The sequence below is a fragment of the Dreissena polymorpha genome, chromosome 13, assembly GCF_020536995.1.
Source record: "Dreissena polymorpha isolate Duluth1 chromosome 13, UMN_Dpol_1.0, whole genome shotgun sequence".
In the NCBI taxonomy this organism is placed as follows: Eukaryota; Metazoa; Mollusca; class Bivalvia; order Myida; family Dreissenidae; genus Dreissena; species Dreissena polymorpha.
This window is the reverse complement of record NC_068367.1, coordinates 34,712,752-34,735,944: the sequence shown is the minus strand read 5'-3', so window position 1 is coordinate 34,735,944 and position 23,193 is coordinate 34,712,752. Positions and strand designations below refer to the sequence as shown.

The 23,193-nt window shown below is 35.1% G+C and overlaps 1 protein-coding gene across 2 annotated transcripts in view; it reads right to left on the bottom strand.

Moving 5' to 3' along the window:
* Positions 1 to 7,756: 7,756 nt before the first annotated feature.
* Positions 7,757 to 23,193, bottom strand: part of LOC127856554 (mediator of RNA polymerase II transcription subunit 24-like) — a 66,002-nt gene continuing 50,565 nt past the window's right edge. For both annotated transcript variants that reach the window (XM_052392847.1, XM_052392846.1), the window contains exons 5-11: positions 22,300 to 22,399; positions 20,758 to 20,933; positions 18,370 to 18,473; positions 17,405 to 17,532; positions 8,516 to 8,620; positions 8,263 to 8,368; positions 7,757 to 7,845 (exon numbers count right to left, since the gene is read on the bottom strand). In XM_052392847.1, coding sequence (XP_052248807.1) covers positions 8,609 to 8,620; positions 17,405 to 17,532; positions 18,370 to 18,473; positions 20,758 to 20,933; positions 22,300 to 22,399 — 520 coding nt within the window. In that variant the 3' untranslated portion in view covers positions 7,757 to 7,845; positions 8,263 to 8,368; positions 8,516 to 8,608. The remainder of the gene's footprint in view (positions 7,846 to 8,262; positions 8,369 to 8,515; positions 8,621 to 17,404; positions 17,533 to 18,369; positions 18,474 to 20,757; positions 20,934 to 22,299; positions 22,400 to 23,193) is intronic.

Here is a 23,193-nt window from a genome sequence, read left to right as displayed (position 1 = left end):
ATGACCCAAATACAATCCCAACCCAGATTTTATCAAGATAAACATTCTGACCAAATTTCATAAAGATTGGATGAAAACTGAGACCTCTACTGTCTACACAAGCAAATTGTTGACGGACGCACACACGCACGCACACACGCACGCACGCAAGCACATACGGACACCAGACATCACACGGTCACATAAGCTCACCATGTCACTTCGTGACAGGTGAGCTAAAAATGCGTCTGAAAATTTAGATACTTAAAAATATTCCCAAAATATAGTTCCTGAAAATTTAGAGACAGACTGACAATATCTGATGTTCCTATATTCCTGTGCATTAAGGTTCATGGGGGGAATAAATTTCATTAAAACTTCGCTTTGGTTTTTCTTCATTGAATGTGGTACAATATGGTCAAACTAAATATAATTTTAAAGCTAAAGACGGATAGAATAACATAAAAACACATTTTTGACATTCAATATTTGTGTGCTTTATTTATATTTTGGTTTAAAACCAATACATGTATACACTAATTTACAAAATCTCAATCTAAAGTTAGGAAGGATATGCACTACCTTAAGTTGAATAAATACAAAGCTATATACATATACAAGGTCAAGTTAGCAACATTTCACAGAAAATAATTGTCATAAAACAACAAATGAGCTTTTATTCAACTGCCTTTTTTGGATAAATATCCTAAACAAAGTTCTAAAAATAACTTAAACGTAACTACTTTTTAAAAATCAAGGTATGGTGGATAATAAGAGTCACAATTCTATTTCAAAGGCTTAACAATTTTGTTATTTACCTCTCAACCAAATTGCAAATTTTAAACCATTTGAATTGATTTAGATTTCAGACGACATATAAAATTGTAAAGGAATAGAGAAATTGGCAAAACTATTGATTTTATACTTCGATTCCTTCTACCCATTTTGAAAGCGTGGCCATCGCTGTGATCCGTAGAAAAACGTGCAAAACAAATCGGTTGAAACCACGTGCAGTGGTGAGAAAACCGGGTATGTGTATACACATACCTGAGAAAACACATGTACTTATTTTGACAGTTGGGTGGCAACTAGTAAAACAACTATTAACATTAATCAGCAAGAGATCGCACTAAATAATAGAAATGACCACGTAGAGATATCATCACTTACCCTATTTCAAATATTTTCCAGCTGAAAATTGTCCCCCACACGTCTTTTTTAGTTTATTTGTTTTGTTTTTCTGGAGCCGAAGTGTATCTCACAGAATATCCATCCAACTTCCGTTGTTTTCACTTTCGTTATTAAAAACTCCGTTTAAAGGAATTATTTCTACTTTTAGATTGTTAAAGCGATGTATTATTAGATATTATCGATAGAATAGTATACCGTGATGAATTGAACGGAGTTACGTATCGATCTTTCTGTCAGTCTGTAAGCGTACTATTTTATGCGCAATAATATAAGTTCAGTGATTCGACAACGATTGTAAACATTGGTGAAATGCTTCTTACATAGTTATTCTTTTGAGTGTTTGTGAGGTCTGATCGTGCAGTTTGCAAACATCAAAGGAAAGATTACAATCCAATGCATTTGTCATTGTCAACCGGTTGGAATGTCAATAAGGCGATGAGTGAGTTTTTAGCATGTTTCTTTCTATTTTATTAATTTAAAAATGGCTGCCCCCATGGTGATGAAATGACATGTGTTCGAGTTTTGATATTTCTAGATATGTAAACTTTTTTTACTATTTAAGCGTAACTTGCCCTCGTCAATGTCGATATTATTCACTAGTTATATAATTTTCCGTCGAAATACGTGGAATAAACATGATTCAGATTTTTGAAAATAATGTATATTTTAGTGTTAAAATCGCTTTGTATTTTGATTGATTTTGTGGATGTTATGATACGTTGATATACAAAATTGGTAGCAGTTTGAAGGAAAAACATCCTTTCAAGCATATATGTATACATTTTCAATGTGGCACTCTTCCTTTAGTCAAATTTGAGTTCAATGCTAGGGGTCTCACATTTTTCAAAATGAAGCCTCTACATGAACCTTAATCAACTATAACTTATACATACATATGCAACGTTGTTTAGTATTATTTACAAAAGGATATGTTTACAATGAATTAGAAATAATAAAATTGTGTTTTAGTTTGTTTTACCGAAAGATAGTCAATGGCTGTACTTTGACCAAATAACTGTACATTGATGAGGATTTGATAAAATGCAGTAAGAAAACAAAATTTGCACCAAAACAAACAGTGGACATTTTGATTGTGCTGTCTTAAAAACATTAAAAGTTAACGCGGTAAAATGTGTGCTAAGTTTTCACACTTAAGCAGGAACATTTAGCTGTTCATTATTGAATAGTAAATTGACACTAATGAATTTGTGAACAAATGAGTTATTTATTATTGGAGAAAATATGGGTGTTTGAAAAGTTTGAGTCACAAAAATAATTATGTTGACTTACAAACAAAAATTGTCGGAAAACTTAGATTAATTAATATAAGTTTTTGCTTGCACTTCTATAATTTCCGTTAACAAAATGAATAAGTGAGTAATATCTTTAAAGAAATTATTTTTTTAATTAAGACAGTCTGTTATTATCCTCTTCTAGCCATCAACATCAGGTCTGTGAAGTTTGTTCGCCACTTCCAGACAATCATGAATATATGAGCCACAGCATGCAATAATCAAGAAGTAACATAAGTACTAAATATCAACGAAAATTTCATACAATATTTCGTAAAATAAAGCTAAAAAATTAAAAATCATTGTCCCTTATGGTCATTGTCGAAATATCAACGCCAGATGTGGTCTGTTAAAATAGCTGTTTGTGGATACAAAATGCTCGTTTTTATTATGATATGATTATGGTACCATTTTAGTGTTCGTGTGCAATCTCCACGCAGAGTTGTCGTTCCTTGCTCTCACATACAACTCTGCATAAGGCTCAGCACGCCATTTTGTCTACCAAATAGCTAAAACCGAACAAACGCATACAATGTATATTTGTGTGGATATTTAAGATCGCATGCATTTAATTAAGAAATATGACTTTTAAATGTACGATAAATCGTGCAAAAACTTGTGAGTTTTGATGCAACTCTTTGGAACTATTTTATTGCCCATTTACACAGATGTAATCATTCCACGCACTTCACAAATGTAAACAATTGTACATATTTTTTATTGAGTGACGTTAGGCATTGCTTTGACGTACATATGTATGCTGGTTTCTTAACATAAAAAACATATCAATTTTATAATAATTAAGTAAGACTGATATAAGATATCATGATATGAGATGGTTTTCTTTAATGCAGTTAATGCAATGTAACCGTCGTGCAAGAGATTGTTTAGTTTACTGTAACCTCAATGATGAACGCTTGGAATGATCATGACATGAATGAGACGCTTTCATAACAATAGTCCGTTCTGAGCCCAACACAGAGGTGAATGTAATGTGACCGTCGTGCAAGAGATTGGTTCGTGTGTCGTATCAATAGATATAGATCTATTCGAAGGAAATACATGGAATTTTTTGTTGTCACAAATAAATAAATAAACAAGCATTTTGTATCTTTGCTATGACAACAGCTGATATCGATTCTTTTGTTATGAACTCAAGCAAGTGTTGTTTGAATACGTCCCTTCCGGTTTGAACAAAAATGTCGACTCGATCGCAAAGTGCGAAAATTCGGCATAGTTATAGGCTGTTAACTCGCTGAATACGTTGGTTTTAATCGAATAATTGCATGGATGTGCAATAAAACATTATAATCTCACATAAAATTGGTATATGTGGTTTTTAAAACCGCTGCCGGTGATCTTTAAGCTTGGATACGGAATCAGGAACACTTCCTTATTCGAATAAGGAACTAGGAAAAAGGAACTAACTTACGCTCCTTAATTCGTATGCCGATTTGTAGCGTTCGAGATTGTCCGACACAGCGTGGACGCTTATGAGTTGCATCAAAATTGAGTTACATTGAAACGTGTATACACTTATGGCATTAGTTAAGCATAATTAATCATGCTACACTTAAAAGTGACGTGATGTCGTCATACAAACTAATGATATCCTCTCATTATTGGTCAGTCAGATATATTCGATTGTGCAAATTATATCGATGTGGTACGGAATGGCATGATTACCATCGTTGTGTCGTACATAATTGTTCCGTTTTGTAGATCAACTTAAATCTATATGTTTACATTTAAATTAAAGACCGCGGTGTCCGTCAACGAAATACCCAAACTCCCAAAGTGCATAACGTATATTTTAGCAAAGACCTAAAGATTACACAGATTGGAAACTCCGCGCCTTATCGGGCTATCTCTCGGCGGGGTCACGTGTTCGAGAAACTGATAAGAACACTTAGGATCAGCAGACGATTTATTCCATAAATCAGTCGGAGGGGTCCGGAGATAACCGGTGTATCACGATTGCGATAAGATAGCGACTCGTAAGTAGCAACGGCTACGATAATCGAGCAAAGTTATGCGAAAATGTTACGGCGCTATATAAAAGGCGGCTGTAACTTGGTCAATAATGATCCGATTTTTAGAAAATAAAGTTTCTTTGAAACATGAGTAATTATGCTTATATAAAATCTCGATTTTATTTACCTACAATAAGAATTTATAATGCCGCGATCGTTGAAGGAACAGCGCTATAAGAATTTCCAAATCGCGGCGAGAATGCCGTTGAATATTTCATTTGAAAGGCTTTTTCTGATAAAATTTTCTTGTATACATTTTTTTTCAAACATTTAAAACCTTATTAATACTATTATTTCAAAACGGATAGATAAATGTGAACGCATAGATCTAGGTCTCTGATAAAAACAACATTAAGTTTACCAAATGCTATGATCGTTCGATCCAAAAACGGTTTCGGTTAGACTTATTTCAACTTTGATTCTGTAGATTTTTTAATTTTTTTTTAATTGTTTTTTTTTATTAAGATCTTATTCATGAGTTATAGGTTATTAAAGTTTTGTGTGTAATCCATTGTTTTTTCTTTTGGTAATTAATAAAAGCTTTAAGTGTCATTGACAAGATTCGCGAAAAGAAAAAAAACATTTCACGCGCGTGTTAATTGTCGGATCAATTAGCGAACTGAAGATGTTTTGTTTGTTTTTTCTTTAATCTTGAGAATTTTAAAAGAAGGGATCCTTACTCTAAATATCAGTTTGCGTTGTTGATTGATTTTAATTTTGTGATCATCGGCCGCGGCCGGCGAATTCATTCTTTATATGTCATTGTGATGCCCAATTAAGATAAGTCTTTGTTGTGAATGTTTATGTTTTTAATATAATTGTTTGTAATAGTTCGTTATAAACACGGCAAAACGCTGCATAAAATTGAACTGAATAAAAAAAAAGATTATTGTTTGTGCTTTTAAAAGTTATCTCACAGCTATCTGTTATAATATGTTTGTATATTAACTTGCATGTGTAACATCGACAGGAAAACTGGTAATACTCATAGAAGAAGATATGTAATGCGAATTAAAATCCATACTTTCATCTATTTTTTTTATACATACCAAGATAAACATATAACCCGGAATAAAAATCTTATTTCTTCAATTTGAAGTGAAAAGTGACAAAGTTTTTCACAATGAGCAAAAGAACGTTTGACGACAGGTGTGTACAATAGGGTAAAATAGCTTAAAATTGTACCAACTTTGTACAAGGCCAAAATCCTTCAAAATGAACATTTTCCTCAAGTTAAGTTAATTCATACCTCGATTAACATATCACCAAGCATAAAAATCTGACTTAATCTATTTGGGATGAAAAATGAAAAAGTTTATCCAAAAGAACCAAAACACGTTTGACAGCAATTGTGTACAACAGAAGAAAAGAGCTTAAAATTGTACCGACATTGTATTAGGCCAAATCCTTTAAATTGAATATTTTCTTCTAGGTTTTTTAAATCTTTACTTAGATTAACATCTCGCCTAGCATAAATATCTTGCATCAACGATATGGGATGAGAAATAGAAAAGTTTTTCAAAAAGAAACAAACCACTTTTGCGACAGGTGTGAAACATGATTGAATGAAATAACAGTATCAAATTGTACAAATTGTTCAACGGCAAAATCCTTTAAAATGCCTTATTTTCGTCTACTTTTTACAAATCATACCTAGATTAACATCTCACCTAGCTTAACAGTCTCACTTTATCAATCTTTGATGAGAAATGAAGAAGTTTTTTTAATCTTTGGGCCATTCAATTTTTCAGAAATTATCGAAAATGAACGAATCCAGTGGTCTCTTTCAAATTCCGATAAATTAATAATAAATTAGAATAATAACTACCAAAACCTGAAGCATTATAAACAAAGAAAATAAAAACTTATCTTTATCTATAGGTCTTTGATTTAAGCAAACCATTTCGATTGTGTTTTTTTTCTTTCGTCAAGCCTATTAGCAGATGACAAAAAATTATTCCAAAGCTTTGCGGTTGATCGTACAAGGGTTTACAATTAATAGTTTGTATAATATAACAATTCGTTTTTATTTTTGAATAGAAATATAAGCAAATAATTGGTCTGAGTATTTATTTTCAACTGTAATATGCAAACGTTTTTCGATAGATGTTTTTTTATCAATACTGTTTTACTAGTTGAATTTTGTGAAAAGCTTATGTTGTTTCCACAATTTTTTTAAAATTCATTAAACTCGGGTTAAAAACGGCATTCAGCTACATGTAACATATCCCAAGATTAGAATCAGCACGGGGACCGGACGGTGTACGTGCATGTTTTTTTTTCTCAACTGCTATGTGGTTGGTTTGTATACCTTTTGCATTTTTGTTCTAATTTTGTAGTACAATGTGGACTTACAATTGATAATTAGAGACTCACATAGTATTAACATGGTCAGCTTAAAAGATTCATCGATTGCTTTCGTTTAGTACGCACTTTTTTGCTGGTGAGGTAGTCGTTAAACTAATGAGTAGTTAAATGGAGATGAAATAGAATTTAAATTATGTAAGTATGAAGTTAATCGGCTCCATAATCTTAAATATTTAAATAACGAATGGCCAAACCAAGTTCTTTACTCGGATCTTCTTGAAACCAGTTTAAACAACAGCGCTGTGCCAATGTGATAATCCAAGTTGAATCATATCAGTGGTTTCTTGTGAATGAGTGTCAATCTAGTATATGTGTGCTGTTTCGCACTGGTTTCACTTGGTTCCCTGCTATAAATAGCTGGATTGTATTATATACCGAGGCTTCTCTACAGCTGCTGCAGCTACATGTCCACTTTGTTTCTTGGTATATGTGTATATTGTTCAACATATGCTTCAGTATGGCTTGCCGAAAACAACAGATTTCGCTTTTGGACATTGTACTTCCTAATAATGTTGTTAAAGAACTCCTTAATTCACCGATATCGCAAGCAAGAAACTGGTATATGACGGCCTTAATTGATGATTGTGGTTTTCACAAACATAAAAAAGAGAAATTGCATTTGAAATATATTTGAGCACAGTCATATCAATCATACCTCTGTTGTTTTAATAATATATATGCTTTGAACATAAGGATGTTTGTCGATTTTTTCTACAAAATAGGTTTTACACTTTTTTTTCGAGTTTTACTTTTATATTATACTTAAGAAAACGAATAAGTTATAAAACATCAGTTATTAGTTTATGGTGTATGCTAAGGCGGTTAGGTGCTAAACTTCTCATATTTCGTAATAAATACTTATGTCAGTATCAAATAAATAAGCAAATACTTGAAGAAAATTAGATGTCGTTTAATGTTTTCTTCCAAGATAAGAGATATCCAATGCCATTATAAATTAGCGTCCTAGAGCAAGGTGCTGGAGCCTGAAATACATCAAACCACAAAAGTTTAGCAGAATATGTCGTTTATATATATCGAAGGAGTAGAACTCTAGGGTAAAAATGCCAATATTTGCTTTGTAGATCTTTCAACTAAGATTCGGATGATAAATAATAAAACATGATAACATTAGCGTTAAATAGCCAAGCATCCGAATAGCAAACAATAATTTTGTAATGATAAAATGTTCATTCGGAAGGTATTTTGTTATCCAGACAATATTATAGATTTCCACGTGAAATGCAAACTATATCATTATGGTACCTTCGGTATTGAGTCTTATTGATTAGCGGATATTTTAACATCAGTGTAATAATATATGTGTCCGTAGAAAATCGGTGACCATCATTTTACAATTGAAAATAATAAAACAGATATGGCAACAGTTATAGTGAACTCACTCTTTGCATGGGACTGCAGAAAGGGGGCCCGGACAGGCGGCCTCACATGCTGCCACAGTGGAGTCGGAGCCAAGGGAAGACTGAAGAAGTTTTGTGACGTCGCATACTAGAGGGTAGATGGTAAAAAGTTGCCGGTAATTGTTACTTATGACAATTTTGTAAACTTTAATTGACAAGTATGGAACAGTATAGAACAAACTTCTTATTTTTTTTTTAGAAAAAGTCGAATGTTGATAAAAGTGACGGAAATTACCAGGGTGGAGCTGGAGAATTCCGACGATGAATCTCTCCTCGATGTTGGCACAGTAGACCATTGGCAACAAAACGAGCAGGTACACGGCGAACTTCATCTTGATATCTGAATTACAAAACTAATGATACACTTTTATGCCCTCCGGTAATTTATAGAGAAATTTTAGTGAATTTAAACTTATAATTTTACTGTTTCAAACAGTGAAAATTAAAAGCGAAAATTATCAATAATTTTCACTGTGAAATGACGTAATTTTTTGACTAAATGACGTCATTATCCCAGCGAAATTCTTTAGTTAAACTCCTTAACAATGTGTATAAACAGCGAAAAAAAAGCATAAATTAAACATAAAATTTGTTGGATTCGGTGGAATATCGATTTTAATTCACTCGTGATCATAGAAAAAAATATATTTTCTATGATCACTCGTGACTTTAAGTCGATCATCCACTGAATCCAACAGATATCCTCTATATAAAACGCGTTCATCAATGAGACTGGTTAGGTATGTAAATGTGAATAACTGATTAGACGGAGAGTGCCATCATTCGGGCTTTAGTTGTGGAAAGGATAAATCGGTCTTTGGGGACAAACATCTTTTTCGTGCAAGCTACGAGTCAGTAAATCGAACTTCTATTGCGCTTTTCTCGAGGAGCAGTCATCCGCCCTGCTATATATGAATGCTTCTATCAGTTTCTGGATGAAAAGAAAAATATTGGACTCAAAAACCTTGAACAGCTTTTGCAATCGAATAATTCCACATATCGTGTTATTATCGTTATGGCAGCATTGTTGATTGCATTATGGTCTGGTTAAGTTCTGAATGCAAATTGGAGGCGCAAGTTTTTAGTAGCTTCCAAATGTTTAACGACTTAAATCAAACTGTGGACATTTCTCTTTAATAAATATGTTGAGCAATTTATGTATCAATATAAAACTCGTAAACTAAATTTCAACTTTAACAGTGCAGCTCTATAATATGCGTTGATTGAAGAAAATGTACTGAACTTGCTTTGCTCTTTGGTAAACAGACAAACAGAGCATTTGATTTTCTTTTTAAGCCAGGTAATTCCTGATTTTTACGAAATATTTTTAAAGCATGATATATAATTACGTGTTGTAAACAAAAGTTGTGGGATATTCATTATATTTAAAAGGGTAATCTGATAACAAATACAGTGTAAAACTGAAATAACTCTACATTTTTCTTGCATACATTCTTTTTATGTTATAACCGTGTTTATTATTTACTCTTATTGACTTGTTTTAATATGATATATAACGAATATTTTGCGTAGATTTTACCAAAAAAAGGAGATAAAATACACACTTTTGAAATGTATAAATAGTTACTAGTCAGCATAAAAACGCATATATGTGTGTTGCATAAAGTGTAAGTGAAATTACAAACAAACGATAATGATGTATCTTGATGAAGAAATCAACACTATAACTATATACCCTGAGAGATGTATCTGCTATTACACTTTTTTCCGCTGAATGTATACAATATGCTCGGTATAGAAAGCTTTGAAAGTCGCGATAATTTTTGCAATCACTCGTATTATTAAACAACGTGTTAATATCTTTTATCACATGCCATACGCTATTTCCCATGTTATATTACCATTAAGAATATGTTTATCTTACATATGCTTAATATACTTTTTAACCGTTTTGATTGGCTTAGTTTTCGTGCGATTGACCAATCGCATTTAATATTTTGCTGAAATGTCGTTGCAACGTCAAATGACGTCACGAAATGTTAACAACTTTCGGGATTTATCATTATGTTTGCGAAAATATTTATTTAATTTGCTGATTTAAAAGCATGTGGTGAAAAGATCTGACACTCGTTGTCATATCATTCCATAATCGGAGTATATAAGCATTTATTGAAAGTCGTAATGTAAAGCATTTTGAGATTCGAGTAAGTGAGAGTGGTTCCAAAATCAATCAATTTTATAAAGGAATGTTTGCAATTTTTTAAAAAGTATCCATATTTAGATAATCTATTTAAGGTTAGCATTTACCTTGTGGTGGTCCGAGGTGACTTAATCTTATGTCAAAAGAATGACCCTTTTATATACACACGGATTTTTAAGCCTGGTAATGAAGACATCTCAGTTTTTGGCAAAACGAAAGATAAGACTCAATAGTGTAGGTCATTGGCGTGTGAGCCGTAGTCATGATTTCGACGGATTTATCTTCACTAAATATTGCCGTAAATCTGGAACGTTTGTTGGTTGAAAAATCGGAATATAATATACAAAAGAATCTGAAAATTTGCCGCATTTTATGTAAAACTCCTATATAACAAGCAAATTCGTTAAATTGATATCCCCCGCCAATATGCTTCTGGACACACAAGTGTTATATTTGACACTAAAAAAATCAAGATACAAAGGGCCATAACTCCATTATTAACAGATGGTGTACAGTGCCAGCTGGCGTGCATCATCCTGTTATCCATATATATACTCAAACCAAGTTTCAATGAAATCTGCCAAAGCACTTCCAAGATATGGCTCCGGACAGACAGACGGACGGACAACGAAAAAACAATATCCCTCCGCCTATGGCAGGGGATAATTAGGATGTGACTGAAATCGCCTCTCAAGTTGGCTATCTTAAGAACTCCGGCAATGCGCAAATGGGTGCACATATATAAACAATATAAACAGTGAATTACTTCAAAATTGTATAAGGAACTAGTTAAAACATTACCAAAGTATTTATCAAATAAAACCATATAAATAAACTGAAAAACCATTATGGTGATCATTTCAATAACAAGCTTAATCAATTTAGCCTACTGTGGAGTTTGTTATGCCAATTAATTGTAAATCGGCGATAGGTCAGTTAAACCCTTTTCATGCTGGGAAATTTGTCGTCTGCTAGAATGTCGTCTGCTGAATTTCTAAAATTAGCGTTTTCTTCGATTTATTTTCCAAAGAATACTATCAGAATAGCAAACAGTTTGGATCCTGATGAGACGCCACGTTCTGTGGCGTCTCATCTGGATCCAATTTTGTTGCAAAGGCCTTCAAAATTCGGTTCCAGCACTGAAAGAGTTATCAATGATCTCTCTGTTACTACGTTTTCCTTTTAATTCTCGTTAAAAGCTTTTCAACACGTTGTCAAATTATAATATAACGTCATTTAAAACCTTCTATTGAAGACTGGATGAACGTGCGTATAGTTTAATTTTTGTTATGAAGCGGCCCACTATCTTTCTCCAGTTTAGGATGTGACCAAGTTAGATGAAAAAATCGGTCGTGGCATGAACTTGCTATAATAATATTACCAAGATTCAAATTAAATATAAGTGATCTTATTAGTAGGGATGGCATCGAATACCAATATCGGTATTCGAGTGTTCGCAAATTCATTCAATCGAATATTCGAATATTCGCATAAAACGGCTGGATTGATTTTTCCTCGTTATGTGTTAATTTCCATTTGTTTGTAAGTTATATCCGTTTGCTAAATACGAGGCTGTTTATTAACGTTGCTATCGAATAATTGTATCGCTGTCGACTAATACTATGGCCGATACGGTGATCGGGCACAAATAGAATGAAAAACATCGTGTCATAGAATTTTATTTATTAATGATTCCACAGATTTTTAGCAGACCGCGCATATGTAAAACTAAGTTTACACACATTACACGTTGCGGTCTTCTTATCCACAGACCGTGTAAAGTATTCCATACTTCTTAATGCCGAGCTAAGCCTTTATTTGTCAGTCAGCATTCCGCTGAAACATGACTGGCATGTATGTGCCCCGACCCGGGAACGAACCAGGGACCTCTGGATTTTAACGCAAGCGCCTTATCCACTGAGCTACGGAGGCAAGAAACTGCAGAAAGAACTGGCGGCATTTTCAGATTTGAATTATGATTCCTTGATGATTGTTTAATTTATATCATCGGTTACTTTTGAGTAATTCACATATTTAAATGTCTGTTCAAACTGTGATCACAAAAACTAAATTATTATTCGCCAGTTATTTAAAGCCCTTAATTGGTACCTAATAGACAAACAACAGTTCGGGCCCTTTCTCATCGTAAGTATATTGCATTGCGTGATTTGAGTAATTCACACGTTTTAATGGCTGTACATACTGTGATCACAAAACTTAATTATTATTTGCCAGTCAATTGAAACCGTTAATTGGCACCCCATTGGCAAACACCAGTCGGGGCCTTTCTTAGAGCGTGTATATTGCATTGCGCAATCAACACTGATACGGGCCGCGTTATCAGTTTGACACGAAGAACGTCACGTCAAACATGTTACTCCCAGGTGATTTCGTTTGCTTTTTATTAAGCGGTTTGCAGGTCATTAAATATTGGTGAAATTACGTTTGTAAAAAAAATGCGAATATCATTTTTATTATTCGAATGCTGACCATTCAATCGAATATTCGAATAATTTTGCCATCCCTACTTATTAGGTAAAATTATGGCACACTTTATATTGGTTTGTGTTAATAAAGGGTTGGGAATAAGCGTACACTATTTGTCTTATATACGAGGCACGATATAAGTTTGATAATGACCATATGACAACAAGCTGAAGAACATAAGCAGTTACACGACTCCTATTATTTTTAACAATGGTAATAAACTCAGAGTGATTTCTATAGTACGAAAAGGTTTAACATGTTATTCAAGGTTGATATTGCATTAAATGTTGACAACACAAAATACATTAACAGTCGTATATTAATAAGATAGAAACTGTATGTATAAACGGCATTGTATGTTATCATCACGTTAAACCTTCAAGGTCACACAATGCTGGAGTTGTTATATCTATAGCTTTAATATTTTTATTTGTTTCGTTAAAATTTATATACCAAGTTGATTTCAGACTGCTCACAAACTTAACGACTCATCTCATGGCAGATTTTTAGAAAATGTTTTATAGTTATGCAATTTTGACATGTCATAACAAGCAGTATTTATGTTTCGGCATACATATATCGTTTCGATATCGATTTACATAAAATTAAAGGTATAAATAAACAATAGGGGTCATCTACTGCCCAAGGCCAATACACACGTTAAGTATCAGTCAGTTTTTGACGAGCTATTGATCGGATACGATTTTCACACTTACTGTGACAGTGACCTTGACCGTTGACCTAGTGACATTAATTTCAATATGGGTCATCTGCTGTTTAAGGTCAATGCACATGTGAAGTATCAAGCCAATCGGTTGTTTCGTTGACGAGTTATTGATCGGAAATGATTTCAACACTTATTGTGACAGTGGCCTTGGTCTTATGGTCAGTATTGTTTAAAAAAACAACAACGTGTATTAAGGCCCGGTTAGATGAGAAAGTCAGCGATAATCGATTTTCTTTCCAGATAATCGATGTCGCTGATTAAGAAGATAATAATTGAAAAGACTGAAATTAAGATCAACTCAGTCGGCAGTCATAGGTTAGTATTGTTTATATTGTTTTTGTGGAGTCGTTGTCGAGTTACCAATGATAAATGTGCGAGGCAAATGTATCTGCGAAAAATCAGGTCGATCGGTAAATCCGCTAACGAGTTATCAATCGGACATGATTTTCACATTCAATGTAACAGTATCGTTGATCATTTACCTACATTTCAATAGGGATTATCTACTGTTCAAAGTCCATGCATCTGCAAACGATAAGGCCCATCACTCAATCCTTTGATGACATGTAAAACGAAAACCAATTTAACACTAAATGTCACATTGACCTTGACCTTTGACCTAGTTACCACAATTTCAGTATGAGTCATCTACTGTAAAAGACCAATGCACATGTAAAGTATGAAGCCAGTCGATCAATTCGTTGACAAGTTATTGATCGGAAACGATGTATACACTTATTTAATAGTGACCTTGACCATTGACCCCAATTTTTAATAGGGGTCATCTACTGTCCAAGGCCAATGCACATGTGAAGTATCAAGTGATTCGATGAATCAGTTGATGAGTTATTGATCGGAAACGATTTCACACGTAGTGTGATAGTGACCTTGATCTTTCACCTAGTAATCCCAATTTCTAAAGGAGCCATCTACTGTCCAACGCCAGTGCACATGGGAAGTATCAAGCCAATCGGTCCCTTCTTTCACAAGTTATTGATCGGAAACAATTTTCAATCTTAGTGTGACAGTGACCTTGACCTTTGACCTAGTGACCCCAATTTCATAAGGGTCATCTGTTGACAAAGGCAAATGCACATGGGAAGTATCAAGCAGATTGGTAAATCTGTTCACAAGTTATTTGATTGAAAACGAGCTGGTATACCGACAAACGGACCGACCGACATACAGCAAAACAATTTACCCCCTATTCTTCGAAGGTGTGGGGCGGCATACAATTCAGTGTTCATTATAGCAATAGCCAAAAAGTAAATGGCTAGATGTGGTCTTGTAACATAGATTTAACGAGATACAATATGCTCTTTTTTATTTTATGTGCAACAATATATTCCACGTGAATTACCCCGCGACGATATCCGAACAATTACGAGCGAACGCAATATTCGCTTCGGGCCTTATGAAAACTACGTTGCTCTTCCGACGCTGCCCGAAGCCAACCTCGCGTTTGCTCGTTAATGTTCGGTTATCGTCGCGGGAAATTCACACGGAATAAATTGTGACACAAATAAATACACACGTGCATTTTGTATCTCGTTAAATCTTTGTTACCAGACAACAGCTAGCGTTGAGTTTTTGGTGTTAAACCTAATTCTATGTTTCAGATACGGCACATAGTTAAAACGTATGTGTTCACGTCTGTTTAAGCCTCGTCTGAACAAAAACACTTACTCCTATAATGCTGTTCAACACAGTTCGGATCGAAACGGGTAACACGATTTTTTTAGAAATCACACAGAGCCTTTTTATTATCATTTGATTTAGAAAGTATGATCTAGATTACACTGTATACACTCATGTTTATTGTACACGAACACATGAAGATATATAAACGAAAAACTATGATGTAATGAAACGAAGTGTCCGCAAACGCATCCAATACGCAAAAAGATGTTACGCTGTTCATGAAACCGTTACTTTTAACGTCCATACAACAAGGGCTGTTTGTAAAACATGCATGCCCCCATATGGGCTTCAGTTGTAGTGGCAGCCATTGTGTGAATACGTTTTTTTGTCACTGTGACCTTGACCTTTGACCTAATGTTATATATCATCCGGAAACCATTGTACTCTTTCGAGTCTCTGTGACCTTGACCTTTGACCTAGTGACCTGAAAATCAATTGGGGTCATCTGCCAAACCATAAGTCCCCTCCGGTTTTACCGGTAGGGGACAAAAATGCCCTGCCCCATGGCGGCCATGTTTTTTCACCGATCTGGACCATTTTCGAACTCGTCCCAGATATCAATGAAACCAATGTTTTGACCAAGTTTCAAGATGTTTGGGCAAAAATTGTGACTTCTAGATTGTTCACAAGGTTTCTCTATAGCCATTTAAGGAATACTGCCCCGCCCCCTGGTGGCCATGTTTTTCAACGGACCGGAACCATTTAGAACTCAACCAACATATCAATTATACAAACATTTTGACAAAGTTACATGATGATTGGGCATCAAATGTGACTTCTACAGTGTTCAAAAGGTTTTTCTCTTTTTTTGAACTAGTGACCTAGTTTTTGACCCAGCATGACCCGTTTCGAAGTCAGTCGAGGTATCAATGGGACAAATGTTCTGACCAAGTTTCATGAAGATCAGACAATAAATGTGGCCTTTAGAGTGTTCACAAGGCAAAATGTTAACAACGGACGACACACGATGGACAAAAGGCGATCACAAAAGCTCACCATGAGCAGGTTGTGCTCAGGTAAGCTAAAAAAGTTGTTTCAGATTCGCAAATTTTCGTTTTTGTTATGATTTTTTTTAGCAAATAGTATTACTGACCATTTACCATGCTCTTAAATATCCATTATATGCATCATTTAACCATTTGAAAACCTTAAAATTATAAAGCGTCGTAAGACGCGAAAAGGATTGAACAATTTGGAAAGTTCTGTTGTTGTAGTTATATTATGGAAAACTACGAGGATTGCTTATATAGGTAAAAATACATCTGCTCTAAGCATGAGCATGGATGGTAGAGTGGTCTAGGCAAGAGACTTTTTAATCCAGGACTCCAGGGGTCAGTGGTTCAAGGGTTACTTCTTTTCCTTTTTTTAAATTGTTTTCTTGTTTTTTTACTGGAGATTTTTAGGTCAAATGTTTAAATTTATCAATATAAAGCATTTAATGACATGCTTCAATACATGCCAAAATCTGTTGGACGGCCCCTTTAAAACTGAAACATTTATAATTTATAAAAATTGTGTCCTAGAATTGCTTTGACATAATTACATGTATGTAGGCACACGGACAAAGAGTGAATGAAGCAAACATAAATATCTGCCTGTCCAGTTTTCATGTTCACCATCAACTGGCACCATACATTATGATCAACAAACCAGTCAGCAAATCATTGAAAAACCAGTCTCAAACCCAAGTAAAGTGTAATGGCTACCATGTTTCTCTTTCACAATTTTGGAAACTGGCCAAGGTACCAAAGGATTGGGATAAATCCTGTTGTTTTGACTTAAATTGTGAAATAAGCGTTTTTTTTGCTAACAATTGTTTTAAAATTGAGAATAAAAGTGGTTTTAATATTATATTTAATAAGGATCAACATAAAGAGCTGTATGAAAGATGAACTAAATGTTGAGATTAATACAAAAATTTTTTTTGTTTGAAACCTTCAATTGGGAATTATAAGGTGCCTTTTGGGAACAAATATACTTTTTTCATTGGGAATGGGGCTGTTGAACCGCCCTGAATTTGAACGAAGATAAACACTGCGGTTACCTACCCGTACAAGTCGATCAACAAACCAGTCGGCCCCACACAGACTGTATAGGGCTTTCAGCGCATGAAGTCTCTCCGTCTCAAGCCAGCCCTTGCTGAACACTGCCTTCAGTGTCTTAGACATGACATCGGCTATAACAAACAGCAGTTGAGCCTTGTTCTGGGAAAACTGGGCTTAATGCAAAAACGGGGCTTAATGCAAAAACGGGGCTTAATGCAAAAACTGGGCTTAATGCAAAAACTGGGTTTAATGCACATGGGTAAAGTGAATTTTTGTTCAGAAAATACTTCATTGCAACGAAAAATTCCATAAAAGAGGAAAGTGTCCTCCCTGATTAGCCTAAGCACACATCACAGGGTAATCTGGGATGACACTTCATGCACATGCAGTAAATGCCACATTACGCACATGCAGTAAGCCCTGTTTTTGCAGAGTGAGGCTAAATTGTTTTTATTGTCCTCTACTGGTGAAACTAGAGGGGAGTTATTGTTTGCGCTCTGTGCGTCAGTCTGTGAGTCTGTGATTCCGTCACACTTTTCCTGCGAACTTTACAAGTTCTTCATATTTTTTCATGAAACTTGAAACATGGACAGATGGCAATATGGAGATTATGCACGTCATTTCATTTTGTTCCTACGTCAAGATTTCTGGTTGCTATGGCAACAAATAGACTAGAAATATTGCTGAAAATGGTGGTGTTTCACCAGTAGGGGACAAAAGATAAAAACGAGCTTTTAGTATTGCATTTAATCTATGTTACCATACCACATCAAGCGTTGAAATTATGCTATAAGGATCACTGAATTTTGATCAGTTAACTTTATTTTACAAAATATTTTGCAAAATTATCATTGATTTTCAGTATTTATGTGACTTTAAGTAAATCTTTGTAAGATGATGGGATGAATGTACATCTTCTCATTGCAAGATTGTGGTTATTCATAAGATTGGATAGAATTACAAATCACCTGGCAAGCTGTTTGCAGGCACATACTGTGGGATGGGACGCCTACTGGCAGGGGGCAGTATATCGTGGATCATTTTCTGAACAATTGGCTGCATTAGATAGGATCTGAAATTAATCATTCTCTGAACAATTGGTTGCATCAGATAGGATCTGAAATGGATTATTTTCTGAACAATTGGCTGCATTAGATAGGATCTTAAATTGATCATTTCTGAACAATTGGCTGCATTAAATAGTAATTGAAATGGAAATTTATATAACCTTTTGATTGAATATAATCTAAAATGGACCATTTTTGAGCAACTGATAGAATAGAATATGATCTGAAATAGACCATTTTTTAAACAATGATCTTTCAAATAGGATCTGAAAAGGATTTCTGCACAATTGTTTGTACAGAATAGGATCTCAGATGGATCATTTTCTGAACAATTGGCTAAATAAGACATGATCGAAAATGGCATCATATTTTCAAAAATAAAGTACATGCAATAGGATCTGATATAGACCATTTTCAGAACTGGAATCGGAATGGATTATTTTTTATAAAATATCTATAATGGATTATTTTCCCAATTATTTGCAAAATAAGATACACTCTTAATGAGTCATTTTCTGAACAAGTAGATGTACATCATAGGATCTGAAACTCACTAGACTCAGAATTGGAGACTACATAAAAGAGGATATGCAAATAATTTTTTTCTGCAAAAAAGACTTTATCTGAAATTTTTGAAAAAATAACTAACTAAATCCAATACAGTAAAATATGTTCACACAAAATGCTATATGGTTCAGTAAATGTATTGACTCATTAATATAAATCGCAAAGGGATTCATTACCCGTGTAATGCAAAAATGAATATTATGCCATATTTGCAGTCTGGTCAGGACTTATGAGACCAGGGACCTTGCTTGACTTCAATGCAGGCAACCCAAATGGCATAAGACTCATTTTCCCTCGATGCGGCTCACAAAGAGAATTGGGTTAGTATTCACCAACCCGTTCTTAGAGTTAATAATAAAGAAAAGACTCAGAACCAGCATTTGAGTATTTGCAAACTTCCACTGGTGATTATGTCAGTAACAAAATGTTCTTAACGAAGAATGATGTATTTATCGGTGGTTGAAAGTTCGACTCAAAATTGCAGCAATTCTTGAAATAATACAATTTAACAAGTATCCTTCACTCTTAATCTTCAGCCTAAGAATTGTTTGGTGACAACAAACCCCATGGATGGCACTATTCTGGTGTACATAAAGCTTAAAACCCATTTTCGCAAAACACCGCTCTCATAGAGACTCGGTATGATCGTGCAGGCAAGACTCGGGCTCTTTGTGACATCAACATTTGCTACACAATTTGCATAGTCAAGATAAATTGATCTTCGATTTGGAAAAACTAGGCTTAATGCATGTGTGTAGTGTTTCCTAGATTAGCCTGTGCAGTGTAATCACATGCTAATCAGGATCAACACTTTGTGCTTAAAACTGGAATTTGGTTTTGAAGAGACTTCCTACAAACAACAAGAGATGTCACCATAGGATGACTAATGCCCCCTATAAACGCTTGGTAGAAGTTATGAGCTTTTTTCGAAACCTAAACGCAGATTTTGAAACCTAAACGCGGACCCTAAGTTCAAGGTCACAGGGGTCAAAATTTGTGTGCGTATGGAAAGGCCTTGTTCATATACACATGAATGCCAAATATGAAATTGCTATCTGAAGTGACATAGAAGTAATGAGCATTTTTTCGAAATCTAAACGCAAAGTGTGACGGACAGTCCGATCACTATATGCCCTCCCTTCAGGGGCATAAAATGTCTTAGAATATCAAAATAAATCAGAAAGCCACATAAACTAGAGAGCGGACACCATGCTAAATCCTTGAAATGCACTAAGTGACCCCATGACCTAGTTTTTGACCCGGCATGACCCATATTCGAACTTGACCTAGATATTGTCTTGATACAACTTCTGACCAAGTTTGGTAAAGATCCGATGAAAACTACTTCAATTAGAGAGCGGACACCAAGCTTAAATCTTGAAATGCACTAAGTGACCCGTGACCTAGTTTTTGACCTGGCATGACCCATATTCGAACTTGACCTAGATATTGTCTAGATACAATTTCTGATCAAGTTTGGTAAAGATTGGATGAAAACTATTTGAATTAGAGAGCGGACACCAAAAGTGTGACAGACTGACAGACAGACTGACGGAGGACGCTACGCACATGCATTAAGCCCAGTTTTTCCAAAATGACTCTGTACACCAACGTCTCAGCGTAGAACAGTGGTAGTGAGTCAGTAACAAAATGTTCTAAATGTAAAACAACCTGATCAATTTAAATAATATTCCTTATCAATAGAGGCTTAAGTTCACAAACCTCTCAGAGTAGTACTGCGGTAGGGAGTCCCCCTGTAGGGGCTGGATCAGCTGCTGGAGTATGGACAGGGGCTTGGTGCGGGCCTCCTCACTGAGCATGTTGATGTAGCTGCACAGCCAGGCCACGATGCACACCGGCAGACTCAACATGCGAGTCTTGATGTAGTTCAATATCATCTGAGACATTGAGAACAATTTTTAAATGCTGGCTTATATTTTTGTTTATGAAATATTGCCCATTTTTTATTGCCATATGTTCATAATTTTCATGATTTTTTTATGAGTCTTGGTATGGGAAAATGGGGCTTAATGCATGTGCATAAAGTGTTGTTCAGGATTAGCCTGTTAAGTGCACAAAGGCTAATCAGATACCACACTTTAATGGAATATTTCATACAGAAAAAGTCTCTTCTTAGCGAAAATCCAGTTAAGGCAGACAGTGTCTTTCCTGATCTGGGACGACACTTAATGCACATGCATTAAACCCCATTTTCCCAGATCTAGGAGCTGACAAGGAGTATGGACAGGGGCTTGATGCATGCCTAATCAGGGAATACACTGTCTGTTTGAATGGTATATAAAAATCTGTTGACTTTTAATTCAAATTTTGCAAAATACTCAATAGTAAATGGCTATACTATGCTTTAATACCTTAAATACAAGTGTTGGATTAAAAAATTCCCTATATTGATATTAAATGTATAAGATAAGTGACTAGGCTTGCTACGCTTTTCACCCTGTCCTTATCTTTAAAGCAGCACCCTATACATTTTGTGATCCCAGATCTTTCCCTGAGTAGTAAAACTTTGTGTGCAGTTTAGTTCCCATATCTACCATTAAAATTTCATGTTAATAGATTTCAAGACGCTCATTCTGGAAAAACTTGAATTAATGCAAGTGCGTAAAGTTTCACCTGCACAGGCTCATTAGGGACAACACTTTCTGCCAAGAATGGATTTTCTTTAAGAAGAGACTTTCTTTAAAGGAAAAGTTCCATAACAGCGGAAAACGACATAGATTAGTCCACACAGGCTATAGATTAGTCCACACAGGCTATAGATTAGTCCACACAGGCTATAGATTAGTCCACACAGGCTATAGATTAGTCCACACAGGCTATAGATTAGTCCAAACAGGCTATATATTAGTCCACACAGGCTATAGATTAGTCCACACAGGCTAATCTGGGACACAACTTTCGGCACAAACATTACGCCCATTTGTTTCAGAACAAGGCTCATGTAGTCGTTACATAGACCAAAGTGCACATGAAGGCTGCATCGGCTTTGACAAAAGTTTCACCTTCATGTTATCAACTAACTGGTAAGGTCTCACAACAAAAAGACTATGTATAACAAATTAATTCTGGCTGCGTATAACAAATGAAATTTTGATGCATATAACAAATGACATATGGCTGCATATAACAAATCACATACGGCTGCGTGTAACAAATGACATCTGGCTACGTATAACAAAAGAATTCTGGCTGCATATAACAAATGACATCTGGCTGCATATAACAAATGAAATCTTGCCTTACCTTGATGTTATCTGAAGATATTGAACCGTGTTCCCAGGCAAACAACACTTCCTGTATAGCGTATGGAGTGTTTGTGCAGATCTCGTGCCACTTTGGCGGCCTGAAAATACAATTTAAAATGAGCCGCGATCTGGAAAAAACAGGGCTTAATGCATGTGCGTAAAATGACGTTCAAGATAAAACAAAAAGTTCCATAAAAGCGAAAAGCCTGAATCCTGATTAGCCTGTGCTAATCTGGGACCACACTTCAAGCACATGTATAAAGTCCAGGTTTCCAGAACAAGTTCAAATGTGTAACACTGTCATGGGACCACACTTAAAGCACATGTATAAAGTCCAGGTTTCCAGAACAAGTTCAAATGTGTTACACTGCCATGGGACCACACTTAAAGCACATGTATGAAGCCCAGGTTTCCAGAACAAGCTCAAATGTGTAACACTGCCATGGGACCACACTTAAAGCACATGTATGAAGTCCAGGTATCCAGAACAAGTTCAAATGTGTAACACTGCCATGGGACCACACTTAAAGCACATGTATGAAGTCCAGGTTTCCAGAACAAGTTCAAATGTGTAACACTGCCATGGGACCACACTTAAAGCATATGAAGTCCAGGTTTCCAGAACAAGTTCAAATGTGTAACACTGCCATGGGACCACACTTAAAGCACATGTATGAAGTCCAGGTTTCCAGAACAAGTTCAAATGTGTAACACTTCCATTAACCCTTTCCTACTCAGAAGCAAAGTGAACATGGCTATGTGCAAACTATATACATGTACAACCAGAACACCTTGCGATTAACTCGCAGTCTGGTCAGGTTTTATGCTGTGTGCTGCTCATCAGTACCCAAAGGGTAGATGCCTTTAAAACTTGAATCTTATAAAAAAAGGT